The sequence below is a fragment of the Chaetodon auriga genome, chromosome 15, assembly GCF_051107435.1.
Source record: "Chaetodon auriga isolate fChaAug3 chromosome 15, fChaAug3.hap1, whole genome shotgun sequence".
Classification (NCBI taxonomy): domain Eukaryota; kingdom Metazoa; phylum Chordata; class Actinopteri; order Chaetodontiformes; family Chaetodontidae; genus Chaetodon; species Chaetodon auriga.
In genome coordinates this window covers 1,238,125-1,251,675 of record NC_135088.1, presented here as the reverse complement: position 1 = coordinate 1,251,675, position 13,551 = coordinate 1,238,125, and the positions used below count along the sequence as shown (strand labels likewise).

Genomic DNA, 13,551 nt, shown 5'->3' with positions numbered 1-13,551 from the left:
AGCTGAAATGTTGACTTTCATGCCGACAGATACGCAGAGTAGGTTTGAGACTTCTGCTGGTGGATGTCTAATTTTGGAGTTTGAGGAAGTCCTTATTATTTTAATGTGGAAATTCAGCGCCGGTGTTACTGCAGGTAAGTTAGATGTCAACAAAACACCTGAAAAAAGCAGAAAGTCTTCATTATTATAAAGCTGCACAAACCTGCTGACAGACATCTGCTGCTTCTGTCGTTCTTCTGTATGAAGCCAGTTTAACATGTCAGCTTTCCAGGGTTTGTTCATTCCATACACTGTACATGTCTGGCAGCTTTTTCTACCAGATGCCAGCAGAAATTGCTGATTTCAGCAATGCAGAAATCATAGATGGAATGGAGGAGTTTGATAATAAAAATGGGATCAACTCAAGTGTTTTGTATGCAGGTTCTGGGCTCAGGGCTTTTGGTGCGCAGTCCCCCGAGTTGAGTAAAGGAATGATTTATGTCACCATGGCTTTATCTGTCTACAGCGGAGCAGCAGTTCTACATGAGCTTGACTGACCGAGCTACGGCGACTAGCATGCTACGGCTAATAGACGACAACTGATGCCAAAACATTCTTAAACCCTAAAATCTGTGTCACATGCTGAACTGAACGTCCTGTACCAAAAGGTTCAGGACACACACCCCCAAAGCCAAACCCCTAATGTAGTTACTTTTCCAATATCATGACAGAATATTTCCTGCTGAATCAGCACTATTCATGGAATCGTTGCCCTTCCTGTTGAATTTACTCATTAAGTAATTTGAATGTACTAATGAAAGTGACTTCACTGATGGTTTACTGAATGCCTTCAGTGACCACACAAACAGTTCCTTCACTGTTCTTAGACTGAAAGCCGATAACTCAAAGTAACGTCCCGTAAAGGCGGCGGAAGTGAAGGCAACAGGAAGTTTGTTGTTGATGCAAACTAAATTGGCCAAAATGAGCTGTCAGGTGGGGAGGGCTGCACATGTATTAAAAGCGCACGGTTTCTGTACGTACATGATGAAACCCGCTGATAACAGCTGCTGTATCATTACACTCAATGAAGGTTAATGAAGGTTGAAGTTAAATGATGCGGAGAGGCCAATGGGTGGAGTGGAGGGCTGAAGCTGGGTGGTGTTACTGAATCCTTCAAGCTGAAACAGTCAAAACTGAGAACATTTGCATTTTCAGTCTCCTGCACAGCAGAAAATGAAATCCTGAGTTTTTATCTCAAATGGTGTGGAAGCAACCTGCCACTGAAATAAGAGAAAGAAGATGATCCCAAAATGATCTCAAAAGTTTTCTTGACTTATTTCACCTCTCAGCTAAATGACAGTGTTCACTGTCAAACGTCCTGTCTTTGAATATGGTGACACTTTGGTTTGACAGCTGCTGGTTTTTACCTGTTGACTGTGTGGGCAGGCTGTCCGTTAACGTCTTAACTCCGCTGACTCTACTGGGTTTGTCATTGCAAACACATTTTGATGTTGAGTGTTGTCAACCATCACGACAGAGAACATGATCACTTTGACAGTTTAACACCCAACGTCTCCAATCTTTCCACCTGCACAGAGTTGAGCTCTTATTGTAAAAGTACTGCGGTTCAATCCCAAAGCAGGACTGAACCACTTTGGGAGGGACCACTCATCTGCTCATTATCCTTTGGAGCATCTACAGGAATGTCCCCCATTGAGCCTCTGCCCCCCCTTTCTCTTTTCCCCCCTCTCCATTCATTATTTCTCCCAGATTCTATCCTCCTCTTCCTCCTTCCCAGCAGTCCTGACCAGTACTGTTTATTTATCCCCTTTCCCAAGAGAGGAAGTGTGTTTAAACAGATTTTAGCATTGATGATGACGATAATAATGTGTGTGCGTGTGTGCGCGCGCGTGCGTGCATGTGTGTGTGTGTGTGTGTGTGTGTGTGTGTGTGTGCGTGCGTGCATGCATGTGTGTGTGTGTGTGTGTGTGTGTGTGTGTGTGTGCGTGTGTGCGTGCGTGCGTGCGCTCAGCCTCAAGTTATTCATGACAAGTCTTAAATGAAGTCACGAGTCACTCCAGACCAGGTCTTAAGTCTGTCCCAGAGGCAGCATCCACCTGCTCTCATGCTCTTACATAAATTCTTCATTTTATCTGCATTTTATCTTTTCTTCCCGTATTTATTATTTTATTCATTCATTTTAATTGTGTTTTGCACTTTATTTCTCATGTTTGCATTCTGCTTTTCACTTCTGAACTTTGAAACAAACACATTTATCCAAAAACAAAGTGTCACGTCCACAGCGGTGTGTGAAAATACACTTCTCACTCTGCTTCACGTTCGTCCTCCTGAAAACACACGGACACACACTCACGACTGCATAACAGTTTGTTCATCCACATGAAAAGTTCTTCACACACACACACATGCGCGCACACACACTTTCTGAGCTCTCTGAGGAGGGAGGCGTAGGGAGGGGGAGGACTGGGGTGTTTCACAAATTACATGCAGACTTTTTGCATCGTGTCAGCCCCCCTGCCTCCTCTTCCTCCTCCTCCCTCCTCAATTGACTCTTAAGTCAAACACACCCTCTGCATGAGCCATGACGGAGCAAAGGCTGCCCACATGGGCAAGAAGCTCTGCACAAACGCAGATTTTTTCAGCGGGAATATGTGACTGCTGAACGTGTGGAATATGGCTCAGACCCCGGCGGTAAAAACTCCACTGCGGAGATCCTTCAGCGAGCACGTGAAGGACTCCACCAACAAGGCTTGGGACGTCTTCTGGAGGGGCGTGAGGGAGAGGCGGCTGTGGGGTGAGTTGGGATATGATGTGAATGTAGATCATTCAGCTGGTTGCAGATTGGTTTACGCAGGCTGCAGTCACATCTTGGTCGCAGGAGAGACTTTTTCTGGAACTCAGTGTGATTCAAGAGTTCGATTTGAGATAAGGTTAAAATCTTCTGTTTCAGCTTCTGCGAAATTACAATATCAGTCTGTGTTGTGATTTTCTGGAAATTTAGCCCATTTAAAGTTAAAATAAGCAGATGGCAATAAAAGCTCTGTCTACTCCACTTTATTGCTCCTCTGTATATGTTGGTGTTTCCTGCACAAACGTTGAGGCTGAGATGCAGTCAGGAGTCATATTCAGCTGCATCAACTTGTCAAATCAGGTCCTTCAAGACACAAAATTTTCATCTGTTTATTTTAGTCCATCATCTGAAAATCTTGTTGGGCGTTTCTTTATTTTTCCCCTCATCAGGAGTGACATCAGTGCTTGAGAGATGCACTTGAGTCGTTTTACAAGCTGATGCTGGAGACTCGCTTCAGCATCTGTGGAGGAGTTCATCACGAACAGTCGCTGCACTGTGACGTGCGCACGCCGCCGTGCTTCACGCTGCCTCGGGGAAACATTTTAAAGAGCTCACATCTCTCCTGCAGCTGAAGTTTGTTCATTAAAACAGAATTCAGTCAAGGCTGTTGTCAAACATGCTGTGGAAGACTTGGTGGAACCAGTGATGTCTGCTCAACATTCATGTCTGAGATGTAGTTTTTGCATTGTTGATTGCAGTGAGGGAACTGAGGAGTATGGCTCTTTAACATGTTGTTTCTAGTTTCTGGAAATACTGAACTTGACATGAGATGCATCAGGCTTTAGAAATACTTGTGAGGAGGATAAAGTCGTTGTTGATCACCAGCCTCGTTGCACAATATTTCTCAAACCGCTTTCAAAAGTCGTCATAATATCCTGGTCAGCTCCTGCTTGTTTATGTCCATCATACAGTTACAAGGCGGCTCCACAAAACCACCAGCATGTGGGCTGGAGCTGTGACTGATTGTGGTTTCACGTCTCATTGCAGCAGAGTGTCTTCCAGTGTTTGTTTTACGCTGTGAGGGTGACTCACATGTTGATACTCGGGGTGCGAAGCGAGTTCTCAGCTCCAAACTTCCAGGAATCTCAGCATGATCTCCACGCTGAGAACCGTTAAGTCTGTCTGCGTCTGACAGATCCTGCAGAAGGTCTTCGTGGCGCTGAACCTCCTCTGCATGCATCTGGCAGCGTTTCATCGCTGGTAAAACAGCCAGTTTTAAACGATCAGTGAGCCTGAGACCCAGAGCTGCGGCGTGTAGTGAGAAAATGGTGTGTGGTTAAACTGACGCTGCTGAGTGTGTGTGTGTGTGTGTGTGTGTGTGTGTGTGTGTGTGTGTGTGTGTGTGTGAGTGTGGCCTTGTTAGATGCAGGTTAATTCACTGAACTGGCTGAGAAAATGTTGAGGTGACCCTGAAGGCGACACTTCTCTTCCACCTGCTGCTGCTTTGTGCTGAGCGTCTCTGCCATAAATATGAGATCTTAGAAATGGAAAATAGGGAGCTGTGAAATATGTCGTTTGTAGTTTGAATATTTGATGTCTCTGTCAGTTTTTTCTTATTATTTCTTACTTTGAGGCCCTCCCTATTTCCACTCTGTTATAATTTTGAATAATTTTTCACTTTATTTAATGAAACATATGTCAGCTGTGGACTGTCAGAGGTGTGTTTCCTGTGAAATGAACAGTGTCCTGTTGCAGCTGTTAAAGTACGACCTTTGGGCATGATGTGACAGTATGATACAGCTGATCAGTCATAACTCATGGGTCTACCCGGACGTTGAGTATTTATTATTGCTAACTTGACCGCTCATGTTCCTGTCAAGCGCAGGCGAAGCAAAACGTGACACCGACATGGTGGGCCAGCGGGTTTATTACAGGCTAAACTCTGATGATCCTGACAAACTGAAATCATGTTTGTGACTGCAAAAATCCCCCAAATCACAGTTTGCCATAAACACACACCCACACAGAGTGTATGTAGGATAATATGTCGCTGATCAGCAGGCTGCAGGACCGGTGAGGCAAGTTTTTAAGCTGAGAAGCTTTTAGTCACGATGCTGCGAAATTCAAAACAGCTACCTTCAGGGCTTTAAATGAACTTCTGTCACAAACTGAGAAGTTCAGAGTTGAATAATCCGTCTGCTGCATGTTAACGTCCAGACTCTCACTGAGCACTTCTTAAACCTCCAGGAACACCTCCGATTCTCCGGCTGCCTGTGTGTATCCGTGTGTGCAGGGCTCCCAGTGTATGAATGAGTGTGTATGTGTGGGAACAGATTTTTTTTTTTTTTTTTCTGTGTGTTTAATTCAGACAGCTGGTTCTGCTTTGTGAGAGCTGATACCTGGCTCCAGCTGTGTGTACGCTTACATCTGTGTGTGTGTTCGGATTAAATCAACACATGACGTTAGAGCAGTCGGGCTCTCTGATTGGCTGAGGTGGATTATGTAATGCTGTGCTTCGTAATCCTGGAGCACACACACACACACACACACACACACACACACACACACACACACACACATTTATGCACAGCAGTGAAAAAACAGAGGGAAGGAGGTTTTTTTTAATAAATCACACCAATTGTTTTTCATGAAACTGTGGACTTTACGTGCATTTATATTACTGGAAATACTTTCCAAACAACCAGTGTTTCCGGTTATTTAAATGTAAGACGAGGATCAAAATTCACTTGTTAACATTTCTTTTAATTGGATGAGATTAACATTGTTTATCTGAGATGTTCCTGTGAGGTGTCTCATATTAAGCCTAATGACAAGAAAACTTAGACAAATAAACGTTTGGCTCCACTATTTCGCTTGTTCAGGTTGTGATAAACTGACACATCAGCATTATGTAGTTTTAAGCGTTTTGGTCACCACAGACAGTGTGACGTCCAGAACAGGGGCAGTTTTTCACATTAGACTGGCTGTTTGTGCTTCTGCTCTGGTGGCAGAACGCAGTTTTCTTCTTTTCAAAAACCAAACCGTGAGTGAGCTGAACGGGATCTGCGTCTCTCCCGAGGAGTGACGACCACATGCAGCTGCAGTGTGAACACGGCCCGTGACAATCTCCACGCTAATCCTCATCCCGGCCTCTCGCTGTTCGTCCTCCATGTTTCTTTCATCGCTCACTGTCTCTGAGTTTCGCCTCCACAGGAGCATCTCCTGCCCGTCCTCCTTCATCGGCCCGTCCTAATATTTACTCCACTGCTAATAAGTTGTCATAACTCAGAGCCCAAATATGGTCTTCCATTCAGACTCGAGGACGAGGACTTCCAAACACGCTCTTTGCCAGACGCTCTCTGTAAACTTTGCTCTAACTTTTTCCTCCCGTCTGGACGGACTCATCGCCAATATGACAGAAAGTCATATGCAAATTAAAATCCACAGAGGACTTAATAAAACATGATGGTTAGAATTTAGACTTTGAATAAGCAAAAACAGTGCTCTTCAGCAGGACGAAGACTTCAGCTTTAATGTGACAGGAGCTTTTATAAGGCCACTGTGCTGCATGTCCACACTCTGTCTGAGCTTGTATAGAATGAACACTGTTTGAAGACTTTTTTCCTGTAGAAATTCAAATAAAAACTATAAAGAACTGCGATTAACCTTTGCACTCCGCGAGCGGAGCCGAGAGGCGAGCCAGGAAGTTTGATCTGAGGTCTGATTCTGCTTTCAATCAGGTTGTACTGAGAGCAGCATGAACTCACAGTCTTCATAGGTTTGAGGCCAGAAAAAAAAAGAACTTTTACTTCAGTTCATTAACAAAATTACTACAATTGTTTCGTCATTTACTTTTAATGTTGTTTGGCTTTTAATTTGCATCACATTTGGATGTATTTACACCACCGCGTTTGTCACCAGAGGAAGAATAAATTATTTCAAATATGTACAAATCCTGCAACTACAGAAAAAAACAGTCAAGATGGAAGCTGAGGCGGCGCAGACTTTTCAAGATGAAAATATAAAACGCATCAGACCGTTTGTCTTTCGGAGGGAGGCCCAGAAGCTCCCACCGTTTATTTACACAAACAGACAACTAATTATAGAATAATTTTACAGTTTAACAGCCTTACATAATGAAGTGGTTCTTGAGGATAAAGATGATTAAAACTGAAAATGAGAGAGCAGAGAGACGGCGAGGCTCTGAGCCAAATGTGATAGAAGGAATTAATGTGAACGCTGCTGTTTATTCTGCTGTGATCAGAGACGGGCCAAACTAAACAGCCAAGTGGGGAAACTGGGGTGGGAACCTGGGAAACACACACGCACACAAAACACACAGTTCCTCGTTATGTCTCTGACAGAACACACACATAGTCGCGCACACTCAGACTCTTTATCATCAGCTTTCAAACAACACACACAGATTTGTGTTTGGTCTTGCAACTTGTGTGGTAAATGATGTTGTTTTGAGGCAGAAGGAGCAGAATGAATGGAGAGGAGGAAGAGTAAGTGTGTGTGTGTGTGTGTGTGTGTGTGTGTGTGTGTGTGTGTGTTATCGTCTGGCGTGATGGAGAGCTCGTGTGACTCAGGGTTTAAACAGTGGAAACAAAACAGTCTTTTTTTTCTACAGCAAAGGCGAAGTAAATCCACAATGACCTTTTCAAGTTTTGGGGGGTTTGGGGATTTCCTTGCTGATGAATAACTTTCTTTTACCAAATCCTTCTGCTTTTATATTGTTTCCACTTCACCTTGCAAGCAGGGTCATAACATCAAGTTTTAACCATTGTGCACCTTTCAAACTGCTCAGTCCACAGGCTAACAAGCAGAGAGTCTGTGCTCGCACTGATGCAGGAACAAGCTTGGAGAAGTGGGAGTGTCAAGGGCAGCGAGTATGTGCGACAGTTGGTATCACCAGAAGCCAAGTTGAGCTTAGCAGCAGGGTTGGAGGACCTGAACGATCTCTGCATCGAGTGCAGGTCTGAGAACACGCCAGCCACCCGGCCGTCACCCACACTGCGTTAAATAAACTAAACTCTGTCACAGCGCAGAGTGATCATCTAACGCTGTTTAAGACTGCCATGCTTTCATAGACAGGAGAAGGTGAGTGTCAGAGTGCAGCGCTGCAGGTCCTGGAAACAGTGCAGAACCAGAACATACTAACATAGAAAAGCGCGCAGAGATATGTTCAGTTTTTGGCAGCACTTTCACTTTCAAACCACTTTCTAGCATGTAAGGCAGCCGATATATCACTGCATCACATTCTCTCCTGTGGAAGAGCACCTTGGAGGACCCACAGATTTTCTCCACTGGAAGGGCACCTTAATGGGCCCTCCCTCAGGTTTTCACCACTGGAAGGGCAGCTTAGAAGGTGCTTATTCACATTTTCTCCATTGGAAAGCCACCCCAGAGGAGTCTTCATCACATTTTCTCCACCAAAAAGGCCTTAGAGGGTCCTCCTTCATGTTTTCTCCACTGGAAAGGCTCCCCAGAGGAGTCTGCATCTCATTTCTTAGCACACTGGGCCACTGCAGAGGGCATTTTATCATGTTTGATCTGCTGTAGAAGCATCCAAGAGGGCACTTCTGCTGTGATCACCGCCTCTTAGTCCACCAGTGTGTAACAGTCACAGCAGCAGCTGAATTCAACGTTCTTCTATCAGAGTCTGAGTCCTCCATGTTTTTCTTTGGCATTCAGTTTCCATTTTAATTAGGATATTTTCTGAGCTGTTTCTTGGTTTGGCTAAGTTTTTACTCACAGAGAGAGAAATGCAGGTATGTGCTAACTCAATTCGTCACATCATTTCCAATACTTGAAGCTGTAAATTTGATTATTTCCCTGCTGTCTTCTGCCTCTTTCTTCTCTTCTCTTTCCCTTGTTCCCCTTTTTCATTTACATACTGTGCGTCTCTTGTCAGAGCTGCCTGGATTGCATCAGTAGTGTTACCTCATCCTGAGCACCAGGACCACATGCCTTCCTTCCCTCCTTCCCTCTCCTCCTTTCTCCTCCACTCTCTTTAACTTTCCCTCCCTCTGCTTTGTTCTTCTTCTATGTTCGCCTCCTCTGTCCTTCTCTTCTTCCCTGTCTGTTTGCTGTCACTGGCTGTGTTCATATGACAGGCTCAGGGGAGTGCTGAGTGTGTGTGAGGGCTTTTTACTATTCTGATCGAGGATGCGTTACAGTTAAAAAGAAAAAAAACTTTCCAGATGGGAAGTGAAAAAAAAAAATCCACAGCTGAATAAAAGAAAAAAATCCAGCTGGAATAAAAATAATAAAGGATTCAGATTTCGGGTTCCTCGACTCGAACATCAGTTAAGAGAATATTTGAAAATTGCCTTTTTTACTTATAGGTTCCCCGTCTGCATGTATTCTTTCAGAATTCATGAATATTTCCCGTATGAGGCCCTCCAAATCATTTTTATCAAAAATTGTTTGATTTCTGAGGATGCAATCTGTGAGTGAGATGAGAAGAAGAAGGAAGCAGGTCTTCCTGTGCAGAATAAGAATGACTGCCTCCTGCCTGAATCTGAAGAGAAAATGTGTCTCTAATGCTGAAGCAGATAAGTCAGAATGTGGCTCGGTCTGCTGAGCCTGTTAACGCCGGCATCGAGCGCATCTTCCTCTGCGAGTGAGTGTAATCGTTTCAGGGCTAATCGCAGAGAGCTTTGTGTTTTTTAGCCTTCACGAACGTCCAGAGAATGTGTGATGAGCAGGTGGAGGCAACAAGCAGCTGGCAGTTTACCTCCAATTCCTGGTCCACACATAAAGATCATCTATAATCTGTTCACTCTCCTCCACTCGTCCATCTGTCCGCATCAGTTATGGTGAAGACCGGCTAAACAATGCAGTGCAGACATCCCTGTCCAAGGCCACAACCTAAGTCTCTCTGGAGGATCGAGGATGTCCAAAAATCAGTTTTCTCCATGTATTTTCCCAACGTCAACAAGAGCTGATGCTCAAGGAAGGCGTCACTTTTCTCACACATGCTGCATGGATTGACCTCCACAAGAAACAACAAAATTGTTTTCAGAACTTGTCGGGGTCACATCCACTGAACGCCGCACATCCTGTTCACACAGATCACGTGGGCCCTCGGCTGAAGCGCAGTTGTTAAATTTAGCGTTTGGTTTAATGGTTCGGTGGCTCTGACTGCCTTCATCAAAGCGCAGCGCTGACCCCAGGACTCTTAACGGACAGGGCTGAGTGTAAATCCTGTGGCCTAATGAGCTGTTTGCTTTGTCCACAGCTCTGACCAGGCAGCGCAGTGTTGAAGAAAAAAATGCATTGACTCGACTCAACTGACAGATGTAACAGCAAGGCAGTCACAATGATGAGGCGAAACATTTTTTATACGGCGGGCAAATATAGATCACCTTCCTTTCATTTGTAAAGGCCGCCATCACATTTTAAGGTTGAACCTGCGTGTGACGCCGATATTCAGGCTGCCAGTATAAATGATGTTGTTAGCATTTTCCTGCCAACACTGGTGACCGTGTCGAAATCTACGATGGAGCCGAGTGTTCTCCTCCAGTGGACTCAACCTTGAAGTGTTTTATTGGCATTTTCTGTCTCCTATAGAGTAAGTCCATTCATTATAATGGACGACTCCTCAGTAGTGGAAGTCTGCTGGAAGGTCCTGTGTTGCATTCAAATGCACAAACAAAAATCTGAATGTAAAAAGTCACATTGCAACATTTTAAAAAAAGGAAAGAATCATACATAAAGATATTCTGGCAGAGGCAAAAAACCAAAAGGTTTTGAGGTAAATGTAGCTGCTCTTCTCACAACAAGGAGAAAAAGGAGGTGGACATCACAGGAGGAGCACAGGGAGACAACATGGGAGGAGAGCAGGGAGCTAGACATCACAGGATGGAGAGCTTTTTTTTCAATTAAATGTTTTTTTATGTGTAATGTATCCTAGTATATCTGATTTTTTTACATTAGTCATTACATTAGGATTTGATGTAACCTAGGTGAAACTTCATAATGTCACAGGCTAATTAATTAAAAATGAAGTTATTGCGCGTGGATCACTCAGCTCTAGCTGTTTCAAATGTCAACACACATCCCTATTAACAAAGCTCTTAGCAAACCTTTTTATCTCTTGTTATTCTTTGCATTAGCATCATTAAATTAGCGGTAGCTAAATGACATTAATTCTGTAACAGCTAAGATGAAACTTGCTCTCTGAGGTAAATTTAGACTCTGTCATGATCATGATTAAAAGTATAAGCTTTAATTTACTGAAAGCTTTTAAAAACATCAGAAAAGTTAAACAAATGATATGAAGTTTTTTAATAGTTAAAAAAATAAATTTTCCACCTGTTGTCAGGGTTCTGCTCATTACATCAACCTGAAATATCCTAGATGTCTTCTATATCATTTTCTACACATTTCATCCAAATTCAGCCGACATATTTGCCGTCTCGACAGCTTAAGTTTGATATAGTAAAGTTATGAACATTCGAGGAAAGTTTGTCCACACAGCGTCGGTTTGTAAGAGCTGACCCACCAGCAGGTCGGTGGGGTTGACGAGGTTAAAAAACAGCTGCCTGTGTCCCCACAGCGAAGTACAATGAAAAGCACCCGAGGTTGAATTAAAGCCGCCGAGGCACAGGACTTTGAAAAGGAAGCAGAGTGAAAAGAGGAAAAATATGCTGTCGGCAGAAGCCAGAGTCTCATATTCCTCAGTATTTATTGTGTTGGTTTTATTATCTTGGAGGAAATGTGCTTTCGCAGCTTCCAAAGAGAGCAGAGAGGGGAGGAGGAGGAGGAGGAGGAGGAGGAGGAGGAGGAGGAGGAGGAGGAGGCCACCTGAGAGCCACAGAAAGACCCAAAAAGGCTGCTTTTCTCATCACCTCGCTGTAGGTTTCACAGAGGAAGGGTGTGGCTGTAAACCAGGGCACAGCGGAGGAAAAGCGCTTATCTGAAATGATTCTGCTCTCTTGGAGCAGCAGGGCGTCCTGTGGCTTAGAGTCTGTTTGTCAAAGCTGCATCAGACAGCTTTTCATCTGGAGGCAGCAACAGTTTGGCCAAGTTTCGATGTAGTTTAACTCACTTCATTCATGGACTCCCCCTCGTTCGATCAGGACAGACGGTTTTCAAGGAGGTGCAGCATAAAGCTAACTCCTGCTTAGCTGCTGAGTGTAAACACAGGTTGTTATAAGGTGGCTGAGCATCTATTTGACTCCATATCTGCTCCACCTCCATCTACTCTGACCACAGTGCACAGTATCTCTTACTTTTAGACAAAGGTAAATCCTAAAATCACAGCTCAGCAGCTTGATTTAAAATATCATATCATAATAATAGAAAGTTCAAAGTAATTATCAGAGTGGGAAAAGGAGGTTTCAGATGCTGTTTCTACCCATCCGGTAAGCACTTTGTTTAAAGGCTCAGTATACCTGGTCCAAATGGCCACACGTGAAGGCGGAGAAAAACACCTGCTGTCAGAGAGAAGGGCGAGACGTGATCGTACAGGTGAGGCTAAACCTCAGACGCTCTCAGACAGTTTCTCCTTGAAGCCATTCATGGTATTGCAGTTTGTTGTAACTTCTCTCTCACCTCCACTTTCCAAAAAAAATTCAAATCGTCAGTTTTAGAAAATGGACGTAGGCAGCGATCCATCTCTCTTTAGTGAGCGAGGTCATTTGGCCCAGCTCAGCTCTTTAGGCCTTCATTTAGTGCCACATCTGGCTTTTAGAAATCAACCAAGCTTAGTAATGCTTTGACCTTTGACTGCTATGTGTGCACAGATATAACTTTCATTATTCATTGTAATTATACTAAACCTCCTAATTTACAGAATGCCATAATTTTACATTATGCTCCGTATAAAGACCTGAAACACAACCCTATTGCACATGTGTCTTCAACATTTTATTTATATCAAGTAATGTTTTGTATGTTGGCGACTGATGCTTTGTCTCACCACATTTCTGGATGGTATTTAAGAAGTTGTGGGATCATCCTATTTTTCCGTCTTGTAGTAAAAACCTTTCTCAAGTCGTTCACTAACGATCCCGTCGCCTCCACTTCTGCCACTGGGACGGAGGTTCCAGCCGCTCTCAGACGATCTGACAAGCTCTTTATTTGAAGCTTAACGAGGCCTTTGTAACATTGGGTTTCTGTCGAGATCGTATCGAAGAGGTTGACGATTTAATTTATTTTTGACACCATGATTTGTGGTGTTGCACTGAGCTGCATGATAATGTCATGTTTACGAGGACAGTGCGTTATCTGCTAAATTCAGAGTTGAGCAGACTCTTGTTGGACTCAACTAAAACTAAACGTGACGAGTTTCAGAAATACTTTTTCAGAGACTGATGGGTTGCGTTCGATCGTCCAGGTGTGCTGACCCTGTCCGCTGCAGGTTTTCACTTGTTTCTCTAACCTGAGAGCCTTTGAGAGCTGAGAGTGAGGCAGCATCAGCTTCATCCTCTGAGAATGATGTTCGACAGCGGTCACATCCAGACGCTCTTCAGCTCGTCTCTGTTTCAGCCGCTGGGAAATGAACATTTGCTAACTTTTACCGTCTTGTGCCATTTGGTGCTCATAAGCTGATGAGCTCGTCTTGTTGTTTTAATTAATCCCTCGAGCACCTCCTGTGTCACTGTACTTCCTGCTGCCGGCCCATCCTAAGCTCGAGCCCTGGCGTGGTTTGTGTTGCCGTTGTGTCCACAGGCTGTTTGTGCGGTGAGCTTTTGTTCATATTCTGAGTGAAAGAGACAAACAGTGAAAGCCAGCGCTGCACCTTCCTC

General features: G+C 44.0%; 1 protein-coding gene across 2 annotated transcripts in view; it reads left to right on the top strand.

The window, feature by feature from the left end:
• The first annotated feature begins 2,618 nt into the window (after window positions 1-2,618).
• The window catches only part of LOC143333186 (rho GTPase-activating protein 7), a 93,893-nt gene continuing 82,960 nt past the window's right edge, over window positions 2,619-13,551 (top strand). For both annotated transcript variants that reach the window (XM_076751160.1, XM_076751159.1), the window contains exon 1: window positions 2,619-2,794. In XM_076751160.1, the coding sequence (XP_076607275.1) occupies window positions 2,674-2,794 (121 nt within the window). In that variant the 5' untranslated portion in view covers window positions 2,619-2,673. The remainder of the gene's footprint in view (window positions 2,795-13,551) is intronic.